General features: G+C 35.9%; 1 protein-coding gene across 13 annotated transcripts in view; it reads right to left on the reverse strand.

Annotated features, from left to right (window-relative positions):
* The window catches only part of RAPGEF6 (Rap guanine nucleotide exchange factor 6), a 198,596-nt gene that overhangs the window by 33,207 nt on the left and 144,501 nt on the right, over nt 1-20,888 (reverse strand). For 9 of the 13 annotated variants that reach the window (XM_012762091.2, XM_075995989.1, XM_012762092.2 and 6 more), the window contains 5 exons: nt 17,343-17,500; nt 14,835-14,849; nt 9,792-10,032; nt 5,493-5,876; nt 1,026-1,237 (listed from right to left, as the gene is read on the reverse strand). In XM_012762091.2, coding sequence (XP_012617545.1) covers nt 1,026-1,237; nt 5,493-5,876; nt 9,792-10,032; nt 14,835-14,849; nt 17,343-17,500 — 1,010 coding nt within the window. The remainder of the gene's footprint in view (nt 1-1,025; nt 1,238-5,492; nt 5,877-9,791; nt 10,033-14,834; nt 14,850-17,342; nt 17,501-20,888) is intronic. The other 4 variants (XM_012762090.2, XM_012762096.2, XM_012762088.2 and 1 more) reach the window with 1 other exon arrangement.

The following is a 20,888-nucleotide window of genomic DNA, read 5'->3' on the forward strand; positions in this document are numbered from 1 at the left end:
ATGAATATTCATTTTGGGGCTGTGTTTTGGCACTTCATCTTTATCCAACCTCTGTGCCGAATGCTTCATAACCTAATACTTTAATTTGCCATATTATTAACAATATGGCTTTTGCATTCCTAAAATCTGCTACGTTTAACTGTGTAAAGCTTTAGTGACATACAATCATTAGGTTGGAATATACAATAAATCACAATTCTGTAGAATTAGCAATTGTCTAAAAGAATCCATTTTTCATCACATGTAATGATAGGTGTAGAAATATTTCACCTTTATGTCATGACAGTAAAGAAAGGCAAGCTTCAAGACAATTTCTCTTCTGATGCTCATTTAATTCATGCGGTACCCATCTATCCAGTTTCTTTACTTTGCTATTTGTTTCAAATGATCCAATATTGTTAGAATAGTAACGTCAAACCTTGCTGCTAATTCACGCTTAGGTTGAGATGGATTCGCTTCCACTACAGCTTTCTCATTTTCAGGATTAAAATCTCAAACCATCAATGTACTTTGTGTTCATTAGCCACATACTTCCCAAACACTGTGTTGATATTTCAAGCTGTCTGCGCTGCACTCTTTCCATGATGGAACTCATATTCAAAAGTGACACAAAATTTTGATTTATCCATGATTTCACAAAAATTGCTCTAAAAAAATTTTGAAAGATAATCACGAGCCAAAACATGCACTTGAAAGAACAAGGATGTATCTTCACAACAAACAAACAAACAAACAAACAAACAAACAAACAAACAAAACCTAAAAGTTTCAAAGTAAAATGTCAGCGATATCAACTATCAAACTTAGTACTTAAGGAAATCAGACATTCATATTTAATAACCTAATACATTAATTTGCTTTTGTTAACAATATGGCTTTTGCATTCCTAAATTCTGCTGTGTTTAACTGTATAAAGCTTATGTGACATACAATCATTAGGATGAAATATATAATAAATCACAATTCTGTAGAATTTAGAATTAGCTGAAGCTAAACATGTTAACTTTCAAATAACTTTTAAATACCTTCATGTAGAAATGTCATATCTTTCTTGACAACAGGGAAGAGAGGAATAATCGGAGGCTGCATGCTTTGACTACTAAGAATATTTCTATACTTTGCCATGTTTCTAGATGGATCAAAAAGGTCTTGTAGATCTTGGAGATGTTTCTCATATTTGCTTGGTAACTTTTCCCAAGTACCTCTAAGTCGTGCTACAGGTGCCAGGTTCAATCCACTGCCAAAGATGAGAATAAAAACATTAAAAAGGGACTTGGGGAGAGGGTGGACTCAGGTCAGTAAAGTGCATACCCCAACTTCTCTATTATAAACCTAAAAATAAGCAGGGACATATTTCAACATGTTGAAACAAACAGAGAAGAACTTTTAAAAAAAGAAATAAAAGAGACTACTTAATCTCAAAAGGAAAACTTCTTTCAGAAGAACTACACTACCTGCCTATAGTTACATACTAGTCTTTATTTTATACTTGCATTAAAGTGACAAATGTAATAAATCCATAAAATAGACATTTAACTTAAAAAAAAAATTTGTGATTCAAATATCACAATGTTCATTGTTTTGCTCAGAAATAAGCTTATGGAGACACTACCTATTTGAAAATGGTTTAACTCTGTGGTCCCCAATGCCCGGTCATGGACTGGTCCTGTTCTGTGGCCTGTTAGGAATTGGGCTGCACAGCGGGAGGTGAGCGGGAGGTGAGCAGCAGGCGAGCAAGCGAAGCTTCACCTGTATTTACAGCCGCTCCCCATCACTTGCATCACTGCATAAGCTCTGCCTTCCTGTCACATCAGCGACATTTGATTCTCATAGGAGCAAACCCTACTGTAAACTGCGCATGTAAGGGATCTAGGTCACACTCTCCTTACGAGAATCTAAATGCCTGATGATCTGAAGTGGAGCTGAGGTGGTGATGCTAGTGCTGGGGAGTGGCCGCAAATATAGATTCTCATTAGCAGAGAGGATTGACTGGACAATAAATGTAATGCGCTTGAACCATCCCGAAATCATCCTCCTCGTCCCCATCTGTGGAAAAACTGTCTTCCATAAAACTGGTTCCTGGTACCAAAAAGGTTGTGGGTTACTGGTTTAATGCTGACAACCACCGTTACATGATAACTAAGGCAAGTTCTGGCGCTGAGGTAGCCTTTCTTTTCTGAGATTTTGTCTACTTGTGTCCCTGATTTCCATACTTCTATATCCCTAGGTTCCTAAACTTGTCCCCTAAGCCTCCAGAAATTCAGTGTCTCCTTTCCACAAGATTTTAAATAAGCTCAGATATTCCCTAACTTGAAAAAGTAAGTCAGGCCAATTAGGCTGCAAGTCTTCACTATTATTATTTTTTTTTGAGACAGACTCTGTTGCCCGGGCTAGAGTGCCATGGCATAAGCCTAGCTCACAGCAACCTCAGACTCCTGGCTCAAGCGATCCTCCTGCCTCAGCCTTTGGAGTAGCTGGGATTACAGGCATGCGCCACCATGCCTGGCTAATTTTTTCTGTATATTTTAGTTGGACAATTATGACTTCTTTCTATTTTTAGTTGAGATGCGGTCTCTATCTTGCTCAGGCTGGTTTCGAACTTCTGACCTTGAGTGATCGGCCCGCCTCGGCCTCCCAGAGTGCTAGGATTACAGACATGAGCCACTGCATCCGGCCTGAAGTAGCTTTCTAAGTACTAACTTGGAATAATTTCCAAGGTAAATCAAACAAAATAAACCAATGTAGTTTAAAAAATATATTTATATACTTGCTATGTGTATAGACTGTATCTCTTAAATGAAGAAACTTTCATGGTTGCTTCTGGGGAGAGGAATTTGGGCGGACTAGAGACAGAATGGGAGGAAGAGTTACACTTCACACTGTGTAGTCTTTTAGTTTGTTTTTGTTTTTGTTTTTGTTTTGAGACAGAGTCTCGCTTTGTTGTCCAGGCTAGAGTGAGTGCCGTGGCGTCAGCCTAGCTCACAGCAACCTCAAACTCCTGGGCTCGAGCGATCCTTCTGCCTCAGCCTCCCGAGTAGCTGGGACTACAGGCATGCGCCACCATGCCCGGCTAATTTTATATATATATATATCAGTTGGCCAATTAATTTCTTTCTATTTATAGTAGAGACGGGGTCTCGCTCTTGCTCAGGCTGGTTTTGAACTCCTGACCTCTAGCAATCCGCCCGCCTCGGCCTCCCAGAGAGCTAGGATTACAGGCGTGAGCCACCGCGCCCGGCCGTCTTTTAGTATTTTTAAATTTTTTTCCATGCACATATAATGTCTATTCAAAATGTTAAAAGTTAATTTTTAATTATCAAAAATACACTATTTAATTCCAGCCAGAACAATTCACCTTTGCTATCTCTGCTGAAGAGTTAATATGGTCTTTATATTCTTTGATATATTTGAATATAAAATACAAGAATATAAAGCAATTATCTTTACATGAACTATGGAAAATGTGCATAACAAATATTCTTTCTAACAAAACAAAACTCTTAACCAAATCTCAGGTCTTCCCTACTACTCCTCTTGAGGCTACTTGTCTCAAAAGTCACTGCCTTTTCCTGGCTTTAATGGCAATATCATCACTGTGCTACTGTGTTCCTTGTATTGATTCTCCATCTCTTTGGCTGGACTCTTTTTCTTTACCCCTATACTATGAGAACGGCTACGAAGGTATGGTTTTTAGACCACTACCATTTTCTTTCTACACTTTCCTTTCACATCTGTTCTCTCAGTGTCGATCAATTTTCCTTGTGGAATACTCTAGAACTGATCCTATTATTCTCAAATTCTTTATTTACTGCTTCCCATACAAAAGGGGAATTTTTAGCCTTCCAAGTGTTTATCAGTGGCATCTTTGTTCCTGTTTTAGACCCAGCTGTTAAAAACTATAAGACAGGTGGTATAATTCCTGCATTTTATAGATGAGAAAACCAGTCTTCAGTTTTCCATTGATACACTGGTAGTACAAGGGACAGAAAGGATTCAAACAGATGCAGCTGATTTTTATTATTTTTTTGAGATAGAGTCTCGCTTTGTTGCCCAAGCTAGAATGAGTGCCATGGCGTCAGCCTAGCTCACTGCAACCTCAAAATCCTGGGCTCAAGCAATCCTATTGCCTCAGCCTCCAGAGGAGCTGGGACTACAGGCATGCGCCACCATGCCCGGCTAATTTTTTTCTATATATATTAGTTGGCCAATTAATTTATTTCTATTTGTAGTAGAGACGGGGTCTCACTCTTGCACAGGCTGGTTTCGAACTCCTGACCTCAAGCAATCCACCCGCCTCGGCCTCCCAGAGTGCTAGGATTACAGGCGTGAGCCACGGCGCCCAGCCACATACAGTTGATTCTAAAGTTCACTCTGTTAATCCCTATTTAATAGTCCTACAGTATTTAGTTCAACTGCAGCCACTGGTTAATTTAATAAAGAAACATCCTATTACCATGACAGAGTCATGATTGCAGTCCCTATAAAGATTCCACTTTTATCTTACATGAGTAATAGAAACAATGATTATAAATTCTGTGGAGAAAGTATGTAGGTGGGATTGCATAAAGGGGAATTGTGCTGCCAATATACGCACATGGCCTTATACATGGACCTAACTCCCTAACTACAACTCCCCTCCCCTTTAAAATTAGACTTGTTTTAAGAAGAATCCTTTTGTTATCAGCAGTATCCTGGATAAGGGTCAGAAAATAAATTATCAACAATTAGTTTCTCCACCTGTAATCCTAGCACTCTGGGGGGGCTGAGGTGGGAGGATCGCTCAAAGTCAGGAGTTCAAAGCCACGAAAACAGAGTGAGACAGAGACTCTGTCTCAAAAAAAAAAAAAAGAAAAAAAAAGAATTGATTTTTTATAAAGAGTGGAGAGAAGGTGGCAGAGCTCAGGAAATGATCTACATTTCCCAGGCTTATAAACTTCCAAGGATTTTTGTAATTCTAATGGCCCAGCTTGAGTGACAACATATCTAGTGATAACTCCCATAGTGCCTGGCAATCAGGAAGAGTTCACTAAATGGTTGCTATTATTATTGTTGGTGGTGTTGTTATTTCAAAATAGCTATTTTAGGCCAAAGCACTGATACTACACTGTGATTTTTCACTGTCAAATCATAAGAGAGGTGGACACTTAAATAAGCACTATACAGAAGTCTGATGATAAAGACCACCCACTGGGCAGATATCCAGAGAGGGTATAATCACTCAAAGGGGTAAAAGAAAGAAAAATGAGAAGGCAATCATCTACATTCATTTAAAAAAAAAAATTTAAGTAACAGAAAGATCAAAGAAACAAAAATAGAAAAAGCCAGTGATGTCAGAATGGAAAATACATTAAATCTAACAATACTTCAATAAAGGCTTATTAACTGAACTTTTTTCCCCATAGGCATTTAATACTTAAGCAGAAAATCAGCTTGATGTCTAATATCACAACAAAACCATATACAGATATTTATACCTATTTGTACAAACTTACCTTATTATTGCAAACATGGAATTGAAGTTCTTACATTCTCGACAATGAAGTGCAATTTTAATAAAATGCTTAATAATCTTCATTCGTTTGAGCTGATTTGATTCAGTTAAAATCTCTGAGGCAACCCAGAATGTCTCTTGGTTTACAATGTCCTCAAACTCTTTCAAATGAGTATTTCCTGTCTGGCAATCTAACTTAAAAAGGTCATCAATATATTCCGTAGGTTCAATGTTACGAAACAAATCAAAGTCTCTCATTGACAGCTGGGTGGCCAACTCAATGGTACTGAGCTGCAGCATTGATAGTTGGCTTTCCTTAACTAGTTCTTGAGCATCTTCATCTGAACACAAGGTTTCTGTCTCCATATTATTTTTTAAGTAATACCTAAAGGGGAAAAATGTTTTTAATAAACATAATCATAAATGTGACTTCACATTTATAAAAGAGCACCTTTCCTCTTTATTATCATCAAAGTATCATTTTACTGTTAATAACTTTCAGCCAAAAATGTTAGCAGACTATTCACTTACAGATGAAATGGCAAATTAACATTTTAAATGAGAAGACTTTTGAGATGTTGTCCTATTGTCATTTGACATCTATTATTTTAAAGAGTATAAATAATGTTGATTATGCTATGAACTTAATCATTTCATGAAACAACTCACCATTTGTGAACAATCACGTAGGAATATTCTTTTTTTTTTTTAAAGACAGAGTCTCGCTTTGTTGCCTAGGCTAGAGTGAGTGCCGTGGCGTCAGACTCGCTCACAGCAACCTCCAACTCCTAGGCTCAAGCAATCCTCCTGCCTCAGCCTCCCGAGTAGCTGGGACTACAGGCATGCACCACCATGCCTGACTAATTTTTTCTATATATATTAGTTGGCCAATTAATTTCTTTCTATTTATAGTAGAGACGGGGTCTCGCTCTTGTTCAGGCTAGTTTCGAACTCCTGACCTCGAGCAATCTGCCCGCCTCTGGCCTCCCAGAGAGCTAGGATTACAGGCGTGAGCCACTGCGCCTGGTATGAATATTCTTGAGAATAAAAAGCTTTATGAGGGCAATGCCAGCACCTAGAGTAGTATCTAATACATAGTTCCTACTACAAAAATATTTGTTTATGTACAATATGAATTCTGATTAAGGCAATAATAAATACTTGTTTAAATTCTGCACTTACTGCCTTTTTTGCAATCTCCAAGTGAAGCAAAAAAGAATAAAATCCATAAAGGAGGGGAAACTCTTCCACTAATGGTTTCTCCCTTGTCACATACAAAACCTCTTTCCAGCAAGTGGCATGGATCAGCAACCATACAAAAGACCTACAGCTTCCTTTTTTTCTCTTCAGATCAACAATTCTATGGCACTTAAATGCTAAGAGGCCTACAGTATTTACAGCTGGAAATATCTTATACATGGATGTTACTAGGGAAAAGAGATAACATATATATTACATGCTTTTACTTTATTCTTTTCTCATAATACAACTTGACTTAGGACTAATTTTGTATTCATTTACTTTTTACCATCCAGAAACTATCTCTTTTTTCTCTGCCTTTATACTGTTCACATGCCTTAGACAACGCTGCAAGTAAGGGTGCTCATGCAGGGGGTGGGGAACCTGTGGCCTTCTGATTTCAAGATTTTTCTTTTTTAAGAAACAAAGCAGGCAAGAAAAGCTTCATCTTTCTCTGCTGCACCCCTTTTAAAAAACAAAAGGATTTAGGCCGGGCGCTGTGGCTCACGCCTGTAATCCTAGCTCTTGGGAGGCCGAGGCGGGCGGATTGCTCAAGGTCAGGAGTTCAAAACCAGCCTGAGCAAGAGCGAGACCCCGTCTCTACTATAAATAGAAAGAAATTAATTGGCCAACTGATATATATATAAAAAATTAGCCGGGCATGGTGGCGCATGCCTGTAGTCCCAGCTACTCGGGAGGCTGAGGCAGAAGGATCACTCGAGCCCAGGAGTTTGAGGTTGCTGTGAGCTAGGCTGACACCACGGCACTCACTCTAGCCTGGGCAACAAAGCGAGACTCTGTCTCAAAAAAAAAAAAAAAAACAAAAGGATTTGTTCTGCAAAATTTGGATTCAGGCAAAAGGCCACACTTAAGGACCTAGAAGGCTACATTTCACCTTAAGGCCACAGGTATTGTTTATTAAATCATTTAATCCTTACAACATTCCTATGAGGTAGATTCTATTATTATCATCCTCATGATCCTCATGATGAAATTTAGGCACAGAGAGACTACATAACTTGCCCAAGGTCACACAGAGCTGGGATTTGAACGTGCGACATCTGGCTCCAGGATCTCTGCTCTGAACCACTGTGTACAGCCAGCAAAGCAGGGTTAGCTCATTCTCTCCTCACAGCACCCATGATGGGCAGTCATTTTAAGGTTTCCAAGGATCCTGTTCTACATGTAAAACTGGGTCACTAAAAAGATTACTTCAGAGAAAACTACCAGAGTAAGAAACAAATGTACTACTGAAACAACCTTCTAGTTTACCAAATAATTTTCAGAGCAATTTAAAAATTTTTAAAATTTTCACGCACAGTCATAGAAGCAAAACTACTTAGAAAAAGAATTATGAAAATCATGACTTCTTTTGCCCAAAATACATACTTGTCATATTAAAAACAAATTTAAAAATTAATACATATACACACTCAGATACATAGGAAGATTTGTATCAGTTTCCCTCTCTGTAAAAAACAGGAATTAGAGTACATCAGTGGTTCTAAGACCTTACTTTACCAGAAGTGCCAAAACACTAGGTTAGTAAGTATGAAATGTCAGATTTCCTTAAGTACTAAGTTTGACAGTTGATATCTCTGACATGTCACATTGACACTTCTTGTTTTATTTTTATTGTGAAGGTACATCCTCACTCTTTCAAATGTACCGTTTGGCTTGCGATTATCTTTCAATTATTTTTGAGCAATTTTTGTGAAACCATGGATGGGTCAAAAAAGGCATGTTATTTTTGAGTATGTGTTTAATTGTGGAACCAATGCAGTGCAGACAGCTTGAAATATCAACCAAGTGTTTGGGAAGGACATGGCTAATGAACACATAGTATGTTGATGGTTTGATGTACTTACTATGCATAAAATCACCATTCTGGTGATTTTAATCTTGAAAATGAGCCACATGGGCAACTTGAGACCAAGGTGGATAATGATGAGCTGAGAGCTGTAGTGGAAGTGAATCCATTTCGACCTACTCATGAATTAGCAGCAAGGTTTGATGTCACTATTCCAACAATATTGGACCATTTGAAACAAATGGGCAAGGTAAACAAGCTGGATAGATGGGTTCCACATGAATTAAACATGTTCAGGAGACAAATCATCTCAAAGCATGCCTTAGCTTTCATGACATAAAAGTGGAACATTTCTACACCATACTGTCATATGTGATGAAAAATGGATTCTTTTAGACAATCACAATTATCTGGCACAAAGGCTGGAAATAGATGACAGCCTGAAACCAAATATTCATCAAAAAAAACTAATGGTGTCTGTTTGGTCCAGTGCTGCTGCTATTCACCACAGCTTCATGAAACCTGATCAGTCAATTACAGTGGATGTTTACTGCAACCACCTGGATGAAATGATAAAGATGCTTGTGACTGAGCAGCTGAGATTGGTCGATAGAGACAGGCCAATCCTCTTGCAAGACAATGCTCGACCACGTTACATAAACAACACTCCTCAAAATACAGAGACTCGACTTGGAAACTCTCTGTCATCCACTGTATTTATCAGACCTTGCACCAACTGACTACCACTTCTTCCAGGCTTTGGACCTCATCTTGCAAGAAAAAATATTCAATTCTCAACAAGCTGTGGAAAACACCTTCCGTGATTTCATCACCACTCGCTCTCCAGGCTTTTTCACTGCTGGCATAAACAAGCTACTGTTAAGATGGCAGAACTGTGTTTATAGTTTAGGTGCATACTTTGATTAATTGCATTGCTTCTTGTTTGAGATACAATAAACTACACTTTTGATTTAAACTCAGACATTCCATATTTAATGACCTAATATTTTTAGCAAGCTATGTTTTCATTTTTCCACTTTGGGGTAGCCATTATGAATGCTAGCACCTTAAGATTCTTCTATTTATGTAATTAAGGAGACAAGAAAAACTTGGAAAAAAGAGAAATCCTACTTTAATCTTAAGAGAGAAGTCCATGGCACTAAAACATGTTTCTACTTAAAATATGTTTTAACAGGGAATCTTGACAAGCACACGTACAAAAAAAGGACATTCACTAACAAACTTATTCACCTTCCATTGAGTTGAATTCTATCAGCTAATTTGGAGAATTGATCCGGAAGTCTTCTCTGTTTTATGACACCTTCAGGAGTAACAGAAACTTCACAGAGAGAGTATGTGTCGGATGCACCAGTCAAACCAAATTCATGAACAGCATGACAAACTACTTCTTTAGCTGTAGTGTCTTTACTGATGATAATGTAGCAACTTTGCTGATCTGCTTTGAAAACTCTTATTACTTGATCAGGAATATCTATATAAATACAAAGATGTGCCTTGTTATTTTCAAGCAAATTATTTTTAAACTCTTCAAAAAGCAATTTGTAACATAATAATCACTCTAAACAATGAAATATACATTTATATTTCAAAATATTAACAGAAATCACAGTTGTATTTATTGATAAATATATCTATTTTTTTCAGACTAATATATGTTGACACAAAAACCCAAAGATAAAAATTGGGACCATACTATATACTTATGATTTAGAAGCCATAATTTTTTTCATTTAATATCTTACAAACATTTTTAAGTCATTAAATATTCTTATATAAAAGTATTTTTAATGAAGGCATCATACTCCATATTTATTTCAATTATCCAAACTTCTAATATGACCGACATTTAGATTGGTTACCATTTTCTGTTATTATAAATGACATCATGATATAGACTCTCACCACCCCCACCCCTAAACCCTGTCCAAGCCTTTGCAGGCAACCTGATTATGCCCTCAACACGAGAATTGCCGAGTTAGAAGGCATGCATATTTTCAGGATTTTGAAATATACCAAAATACGCCAAACTGCTCTCCAGAAAGGTTATATATTTTATAATCCTAGAGCATAAGAGAGCCAATTTGGTTACATTCTTATCAAAACTGTTCATTAATGTTTTGTTTTGTTTTCCTATTCCAAAAACCCTCATCTTTTCCTCTATTACATTTCTTTGGTTACTGGTGAGATTTAGTAACAGATACTGGTTTATAAACATTTAGTATTTCCTATCAAAAATACCTTTTGGGCCGGGCGCTGTGGCTCACGCCTGTAATCCTAGCTCTTGGGAGGCCGAGGCGGGCGGATTGCTCAAGGTCAGGAGTTCAAAACCAGCCTGAGCAAGAGCGAGACCCCGTCTCTACTATAAATAGGAAGAAATTAATTGGCCAACTGATATATATATATATAAAAATTAGCTGGGCATGGTGGCGCATGCCTGTAGTCCCAGCTACCCGGGAGGCTGAGGCAGAAGGATCACTTGAGCCCAGGAGTTTGAGGTTGCTGTGAGCTAGGCTGACGCCACGGCACTCACTCTAGCCTGGGCAACAAAGCGAGACTCTGTCTCAAAAAAAAAAAAAAAAAAAAAAAAAATACCTTTTGATATCCTTTATGCATTTTTCTACTGTAGTATACTGGATACCAACATTTAGTCTACTATAAAGTGGCAAACATTTCCCTAGTCCTCTCCCCTCCCTCCGTTCCTTCCCTTGCTCCCCCAGGCTGGAGTGCAGTGGCATCATCATAGCTCACTGCAGCCTTGAACTCCTGGGATCAAGTGATCCTCATACCTCAGCCTCCTGGAGTAGCTGCTGGGACCACAGGTGTATGTCACCATGATCAGCTAATATTTATATTTTTTGTCAAGACAGGTTCTCACTATGGTGCTCAGGCTGGTCTTGAACTCCCAGGTTCAAGCAATCTCCTCACCCTGGCTTCCCAAAGTGCTAGAATTACAGGTGTGAGCCACCATGCCAGCCTCTATTTTATTTTTAACACAGGAAAATTTTAAGTGTTTGTCTGGTGAAATCTCTCAATTTCTGCCCTTTTGATTTCAGGTAGTAGTAGACAAATTCTAACTCAGGATAATGTTCATATGATATGCATATGCAAATAATTATATTTTTTGCTTCTTGCTCTATTTTATTTTTCTCTTCATATATAGCACTGGCTAAAACTTCCAGAACAGTGTTCCCTGTAATAAGTGGGCTAATTTTTAATGTAATTAAATGTAATTGAGAAGTGATTTAATAGCATGAACAAATGCTAAATTTTTCCTTATAATAATAAATCACAGTCGCAAGATTTCTCTTTTTTTAAAAAAATCAGGAATAGGTACTAGAGTGTGTGTGTGTGTGTGTGTGTGTGTGTGTGTGTGTGTGTGCGCGCGCATGCGTGATGAATGCAGTGGTGGTGGGTTAGAGAGATTTTGGTGGCTCAAATAATTGTATACTGTTTGCCCAGCGTTACCTTCTCAGCATTATATACACTGTTAATTTCTGAGAAAAAAACCAATTACAAATTTGTCTCAAAACCTCCTAAGGTACATTCCTGGCTAAAGGCAAGAAGAGAGAAATGGAATACATATAGCAGGATATAATTTCATAGAATAAGCTACCCCCCTGAGAATGAGGACACAGAAAAAGATTGCCTCCCAGGACTGGAAGATTCAGCTGAATCTATACATGAATATAATTCCAGGGAAAAGGAGTCTTAGCCAACAGATGTTGAATGTTCTGGGTCCACTGTCAAGTTACAGGCTCCTTTTGTAAGATGGATGCACCAAACTGTTTTTCCTTGACATATTCAAAGATCTGAGCCATCAAATGACTCTTGTTCAGATTTCTTTCCCATGAGTCAATACTTAGTGTGCTGCTGACATCATCCAGGTTCTACACCTGCAAGGCTTAAGGTGAGACTCTTTTATGATCTACCATAATCAGAGATGCTTCTCCATCCTATGGTGGAAAATTACTGTAAGCAGATGGAGATGTTGCTTTGCCAAGAGAAAGACACTGGACAAAAGGGTTTCACTATCTGTTTTAACTATATTTCAAAAAAATCAAACAATACATTGGCATTATCTGTACTGTTGCTACTCTCTTTGTGAAAATACATCTCAGTTGACCTGGGGTCCAGAATTAAATGTGTTTACTAGATCTCTGGGCCTGAACCTCAGCCAGTGGTACTGGTGGTCCACCTTGTGGGAATGGGGAGATGTTCTGATTCTTTTTACTACTTTCTTCAGAGAAATTCATTCACAAATTCAGGGTGGAAATTTGCACACATTTCATGTTCTCTTCCCTTGTTGCCAATGTATTGTAACATCTGGGAAGTAACACATCATTGTATATCTTGCTGAACAGTGTTAAAAAGTCATGTTCAGTTAAAGTGATGTGCTTCCCCCATGAAGGACAAACTGTTATATAGTCACAGAAGAGGAATTTAGGCGTCATATATGGGTGTCTCTAGAACAGATCTGTAAGTGAATACCAAAGGGTAACGCCTAACCCAGGGTCTGATGAATCTGCCAAGGTAACAAATGCCAAATTGGAAAACTCTTCAAGAGGCAGCAGACAAAAAAATTTCTCTGCACTGATTCCAGTGATAGCGTAAACCTTCTTCTATTTCAGAACTGTGACATATATACTCTTTACAAACATGTTTGCTGCTGGTGGAAACACAACACACATGCCAAGCATAAGACACAGTATGTGGCAGATGTTCAAATGTTAATTAGATCGACGGTAAATATGAGGTTAGAATAAAGTTGAATCAAAAAGGAAAAAGGATTTTAAATTTCAGGCATGAAGCTAAAATGCACACAAAAATACAGTCCCTATTATAATGGCAAAACGCATTTAAAAAGATCTTGGAGAAGCACAGCATATTAGTCTTAAGATTCATGTTTCACATTTTAGAAATCTGATATAATAGGTAAATGAATTAAAGAACAGGAACCTCAGATATCTGGACTGTCAACCAAGAGACAAAATTTCTAGAGAAGTAACTGGAATATTGCATGAATAAAATAAAAAAACGAATACTTGAAGGATATATGTACTGATCCTGACTTCACACTAAAAATAGAACTTTTAGTTATTTAAGATGCTCTTAAACAAAAGACTGCCTTTTCATTCTGCTTTAGAATTGTGGAATAAATATTTATAAGTGTCCGTTATGTGTTAACAGTATTCCAGGTGATGAAAATATAGTGGTTAAGTGAGACAGATAAGATCTCTGCTCTCAGGGAATTTACTTTTATTCAAGAGTAAATGACAGTTCAAGGAAAGACAATCAAGTAAATAAGACAATCCACATAGTGAAAAGTGCCACAAAGATTGGCAAAATTATTCTGTAAAGAGCCAGATAGTATTTTAAGCTTTATAGGCCAACAGGCAAAATACAAGATATTTTGTAGGCATTTACATAATGAGAAAGAAAACAAATATCCACAAAATTTTTTATAAAATTCAAAATATAACAGTAACACAACATAAAACGAACATAGAGATGCAGGCAATACTGCAAATGTCTACTTAGAGAGGACTGGTTAAATAAATTCTACTAGCTGTTTAAAAAATTTTGGTAGAATAATACACATACTGATACAGAAAAATATTCAAAGGTATATTGTTAAGTGAAATGGGTAAGTGAAAGAAAAGTACATCATCTCATTTGGTGTGAAGGGAATGGTACATACATTTTATGTGCAATGAAATTTCTGGAAGAATATATGAGTAAATTGACAATTGTAAATTGAGTTTAAAAAGAGTTTATATTCTATCCTTTCTCTGCAGTTTGTTTTTTTAAAAAATTGTGTTCCTTTATAATTAAAAAATAGTAAAAATGAAAGACCTCCAATGCAGACAGACATAAGTTTACAATATTAAATAAATCAAATACGGGTGCATGCTGTTTAATGAAAAGAGTAATACTAAGTTCCATATGAAGACTTAGAAAAAAAATTCAGTTTCAAATTCCTTTTAGCCACACTCCAAATTCTTTTAGGCCTCCTCTTGTATTCAGCCCAAAATTCCAAAAATATTTTCAACAAGTTATAGAATAACATATATACTGATTCTGTATGAATATAAAAACATATGTATTAAAAAAATGACTAAAAGGATACATGCCAATTAAAACTGGCTACTTTGTAAGTGGAAAGAGAAGTTTTGCTTCCTATTTCATTCAATTCTGTATCATACAACTTTTAAAAAATAACAAAATAATACATACAAATGAGCAATAGGATATTATAGTCTTCAAGATACTTACAGTAAAAACCAACAGCTGTAGGCAGCAAAAATAAAGCAAAATCATAAAAAAGTCAGCAATCAAAAACAAACTATTAAATAGTTCTCTAGCTTTGCCCTCACTTTCATTTTGATCTAGTATCTTTAAACATGCAGCATAAATAGAGCTAAACTCAAGATTGAAACACATTAATCAAACTTGGCTGATGTCACTTCACACATGTACTATAATATATATGTGTGATGCATACAACTCATTTAAATTTCTGTGCTGTTGTATACAATGTAAGAAGCTAAATTTGGAACTGGTAATGAATATCCCTTTACAATATAAATATAAATAATGCCGCCGCTATGTAGAAGGCCTTTTACAAAGTTACACATTTGGGCTTTAAAAATATTAATTGAAAAGTTAAACACCTATTATACACATGTTCATTTACATTAGTGGTATGAGCACATGTTATAGATTGGGGTATATCATACTTTTTCAAAATAGATATTTAAAAGGCATCTTCAGGTTTTTAAACTTATTTTCAAGGACAGAATTATGCAATCAAGCTGAACAGCAAGCACCTTTTTAGAGGTCTGAATTTCAGCACTATGAGACTTAACAGTTTCTAAATTTTAATAATTTAAACCTTTTCCCTTTGTTTCCCCAGCTAAACCTCCAACTTACTTCCCTCTTTCCTCTCCCTACAATCCTATCCCTTATTCCCTCAGCCCTACTTCCGACATACGCCTATGGCAAAAATACAGCCATCACAAATCACACGGCCCCTAATACTTGTCATGAAAGTATGCACATTTAATTTGTGCTTTGGTAGTGTGAAAACATTTTATTTTTGAATCTTCTATGTAGTATAAAAAGTACCACAGTAGAACACACACAGACAGACAGACAAATCCCTATCCTGCCATAAAATAAACAATATAAAGGAGACCATGAAAATGTGCTGGAAACTTCTGAAAAAGGAGGGACTGACTCTGTAGCAGACGGAGGTGGGCTTTCCAGATGAGATAACACTTGAGTTCAGCACTGACAAATAAGAAAAAGTTCACTGGATATGCAGGGAGAGAACCAGAGGCGGCAAACAACGAGGGCAAAAGAGAGAGCTCTGAAGGTACATTCCATACTCAGTAGAGAGGAATGAAGTCACAGTGGGGAGAATGGCAGTGTAGGAAGCTAAAAAGGAGGTTCATCCCAGCAATACTCCTTCAACCTTGGTAGTGGGATTTCTCGCAGGTATCAAAAACCAAATCCTGTCTGCAGTTTTCCTACCTCTGTGATGCCTTAGTGCTTGCTTTTCTTTTTACCCTTTCAGGTAAATAGTTAATTAACTTTTTTATACCTTGGTAACAAGGCTTATATTAACTTCTGATCAAATAACTAGAATGGTTTATATCCCATCACTGAACTCTCACTAATACAGAAAGCACTAGACATTTCTAAGTAAAGTAATGACTCATTAAAATCTTTGTTCTAGAAAGAACACTAGTAGCCATGTGGAAAGTGGGATGTGTCAAGAAAGATTATTTGGTTTAGTAATTGCTCTAGTGGTTAAGGGGCAAATAAAATAAAAGGAAGAAACAATGTGCAGAATGACCTTCACTAACTTGTGTTTTTATAATATGTTATTTCCTGGGGTTAATTTACTTTATATAAACATAAGCTTTACTACTATATTTACATTTCCTTCTAATACTGAGATAAACGTAACTGAGTTTCCTTTCTTTTTAGACCAGCTGCTAGAGTCAAAACTGAAGCTGAGTCAGAACTATGCCGATTTTTGTAGAAGTTTTTTTCCTACCTTTCCTTGGACCCAATCATATATTTCAGTTTTTAACTCTAAGTGCCTTTTATCGAAAACCATCTCAAATCCTTTCAAGTGATGGATATATAATTGATTCTTCAAAGTCAAAGGTTTTCTTCCTTGAAACGAAATTTTTAGATTATATAATTGATAATTGATGCCTCTTGGCACGAACAAATACAAAAAATTAACTTGATATTCCACATTGCAAATCTAAACAATGAAAAAGATGCTATAATATACCATGATAATAGTACATGACAAATCAACAACTTTAGCTTCAGGTGTTGGAGGGAAAATCAGTGTTTTTAGAAAACTACTAACACATTGTTGTATATTATAGAGGAAAATAAGTTAGGTCATGTAGATTAAAATAAACTGCCTTATTCTCTTCCATACCCTGGATAAGATATTTCTTGGCTAAGAAGAAGTGTCTCTGCTTTCATCCCACTGTTTGGATTGAGATTACCAAAGGATACCTAAATTTGTGCTCAGAAGTAGTCTCTTTTTTATGTACTTCTATTTCATTTTAGAAAAAGTACCATTCAAGTTTAGAGAGAAAGACATAATCTTCCCTTTAGCTTTTTGTACCAAGTCATAATCTACAGGTGAGAGAAGAGGCTGCAGGCAAATCTAATATTCACTGCACAAGGCCCAACCATCTATTTGATCATCTAGTACCAATATGGCCATATAAAATCACATACGAAAATTACCTGAAGGATTGGAAAAATCCAGCATGCTGGTGGTGGGCTGCAGGAGGTCAGGGCTGCTGGATGAAAGTGTCCCAGGAATCGGCATTATGGCCAGACTGTGCCTGCAGTGTCTCGTTCCCACAATGCTGTCATCTTGTGATTGGCTTAGGCCTCCATCACTTCAAAAGAATGTCATATATCACTTTAAAGTATTTGAGGATACTTAAATAGTAAACACTTCGATTCTCCAAGCACTAAGGCATAACAGAACCAAGTCAAGGTGGTTATTTAAACAATTAAAATATTACAGAATTTTTTTACAACAGGACAACTGTAATAATAAAAATGGGAATAAAATGTTAATTACACTCAAAATTTAACTTATACATCTAAGTGATTCTACTATGTCATGAAATAGTTGTATTTAGTTTCTACTGGTTTTGTAGAGAAAGTAAACTTGAGTGTTTAGGGAGTCCTTGAAATCTGCCAGCTTCACTGGACACTAATGCATGCATCCCACAACACACAGTCACGTCATAGCAAAGTGTTCTATATTTCTCTCTCTCCCTTTCTCCAGAAAATCTTGGCAACTTTTTAGGCAAAGCATGGAGTTGGGTCTAAATCCAAACAAAAAAATATGGTAAGTTGTAGATAACAACAGGGCCAACTTTAAGCAACAAAGTAAGAGAGGTCTTTAAACATAGAAGGAAAAGGAGGCCCAGAACAAAAACAGAATTAAAACAAAAATTATAGCCTCTGAAGTTTATTCTAGGGGTACATTATTTCTTGTATGATCTCTCAAGTCTATTTAAGCAAACAAAATATTCTTCCTTTAAAATATCTTAGAAGTGTCACATAGGCAACTCCAAATCCACCTCAGAGAAAAAATAAAAATAAAGAAACACAAAACTGTCACTTAAGTTTTAGGTATCCTAAAATACTAACTTAGTTTTAAAGTAAAACAGTCCTTTCTTTTTTTAAAGAAAGAATAATAATGAAAAAAAGATTTCCATTAGCATCAATATCAATACTATTTTTCTCTTAGGATTGAACTTGCATTAAAACCAATGCTTTCAGTTAGTATTAATTCCCATCTATATTTTATTCAATGCAGCATTCTGACTAGTACTTCCTACACATAGAAACAAAAGTATCACAGAATACTTACCTATTATAATGGAAATGATTAAGGTAGTCTTATAAATGAATAAGAATACATGTAGAATATATTATAAGTAAAATACAGGATTTAGGATGATTAGAAAACTATGCAAGATGAAGAGTTACAGGACTATAAAATAAATAAAGGACTATTAATAGCCAGACAAGGAAGAGAGGGCCAGGACATGGGGGAAAGAGCTGAAGAATCAGGAAAAAGCATAAAGACATGGAAGAAAGCAAAGATTAGTGTTTCAAGAGCAAGCTTTGATGTCAGGCAGACTTGGATTATTAGCTGTTTGACCTCAAGGCAAATTTCTTTTTCTTTCTGGACCTTGGTTTTCTCATCTATAAATGTGAATAATACTGTTATAATCAGGACTACTTTAAGGATTAAATTAGGTAAAGTAGGTGAATGTTCTGGCACAGAAGAAAATATGGTCACTATTTCTAAGAAGAGACTTAAGTACTTTTAACAAAATTAAAATGAGAACAGTACAAACCCAGAAAGAAGAAATATTTTAGTCAATTTATATTGAAAACCAGAGGGGAACAGAGTGGGACAAGCAAAGGCACTACAGGCACAGGAAATGCTTTCCTGGGGAGGGACGGCAGTCTAATGTGACAGATAAGGAAAAAGAAGTATCACATTTGTGAAATAAATTGCATTTAACCTAAATTGGCTCCTTTAATTAGGTTTGTATGTCTAGAAATCTGAGCTAAATGTTTTAAAGCTAGGTAGGAGGGAAAAAGAGAGAAGGGCTTTCACAGATACTTAAATTATGTAAAAAAGTTTTCTTTTCTTTTTGAAAAAGCAACCATCTTTAATTCTGTTTAAAAACAAACTTGCCAGTTTTTGGATAGAGAGGGTCAGGTAACAATCCAAGGAATCAAACTGTTAAAGAGGTTAGCCAGTCCTACTAATTAAATACAAGCAACTTTAACAATGTTAGAAAATTGTAATTTTCTATTAAAGGGAATTTACTGCATCAGGAAAAGCAAGTTGGAATAAAAGTCCTAATATATCTCTTAATGATGCTATCTAACACCACTTCTGCTTTTTAATTATCAATGGATATAACGCTACACAGCTATAATCATGTAAAGCTGGTTACAAATTCATGGTAATTAAGGTTGAGGTATATAAATGAAAACCACACTGCCATGTACACTCCATGCTATGACATGAATGAAACAGTATTTAATTGGCAAAATATCCATGCTGTTTGAAAGCTGAATCAAAGAAACCCCATTTGGCAAATAATTATGTCATTTCTTACCAAAACAGTCTCCTGAGAAGGTGATGCAATAACAGAAACAAGATAGTTTTGAAAAATTTCTCAATATTTTCTGAACCCTAAATTTACTTAGAATAAAAGTACTTAGTTTCATATGAAACCATAAAGGCCAAATAAATATTGATATGCAAATGAAAAATAATCTCAATATTACAAGTAAACAAAGTATACTGATAAGAAATGGAAAGAAAAAAAGTAATTCCTGCTAAGCAAGCAGGGTAGTCTACTTCTGGGAATGTACTAATGTTATACAATAATATGTTACTTAGGCAATTGTGATTTAAAAAATAAGTAAGTGAAAGGTGACTGATTAAAAAACAGGAAATCGATTTCCCGAAATGTGAAGTATTTTCAGGTCAATAAAAACCACACTGCTGTCTTAATTTACAGATGTTATTCAAATCAATAACTTTTTTTCACTTTAATTTTCAGGAACATTCTTTTGTTTTAAAATTTTGTCATGATTTGGGATTTTGGAATTGTCTCTTCTTATCTCAAGTATTTGTTCCTTCCTTATATTCTTTCTTTCCTCCTCTCACAGATGAAAACATTCTTTCTTACAGTATTTCTATGATAATCCATCCTTTAAACCCATGTGAGTGCCGCTAAAGGCACAGACCAAGTTTCCATTCTTGGTGTCTCTTCCACAAAGCTCTGGCACATAGGAGATGCTCAGAAATTACAGAACTGAACTCATTAAAATTTTCTTTTCAATTAAAAAATAACAAATATTCAAAGCAAAAAACTTCGGAAATACAAAAGCAAGGAAGAAAAGGAAAACTTAGCTATAAAACCATTTCTTACAAAAACTGCAATCACTGTTTTGATATCTTCTAGTCATTTTGTGATGCAGAGTGCAATTTATTTAACCAGCTTGTAGTTGGACATTTAGGATATTACCAATTTTGTCGGATTATAGATAATACAACTAAGAGCATCTAAACATAAATCTTCATCTAATTATTATTAGAAATGGAATTTTTAAATCAAAGGATATGGCCATTTTTAAAGCTCTTAATAAAAGCTTCAAAATGTTTTACAAAAAGATTCATCATTTTATATTACCACAGCAGTCTAAGCTTATTATCTGTTATCAATTCTATCCCTGACT

This window comes from Microcebus murinus, chromosome 21, assembly GCF_040939455.1.
Source record: "Microcebus murinus isolate Inina chromosome 21, M.murinus_Inina_mat1.0, whole genome shotgun sequence".
Lineage (NCBI taxonomy): Eukaryota > Metazoa > Chordata > Mammalia > Primates > Cheirogaleidae > Microcebus > Microcebus murinus.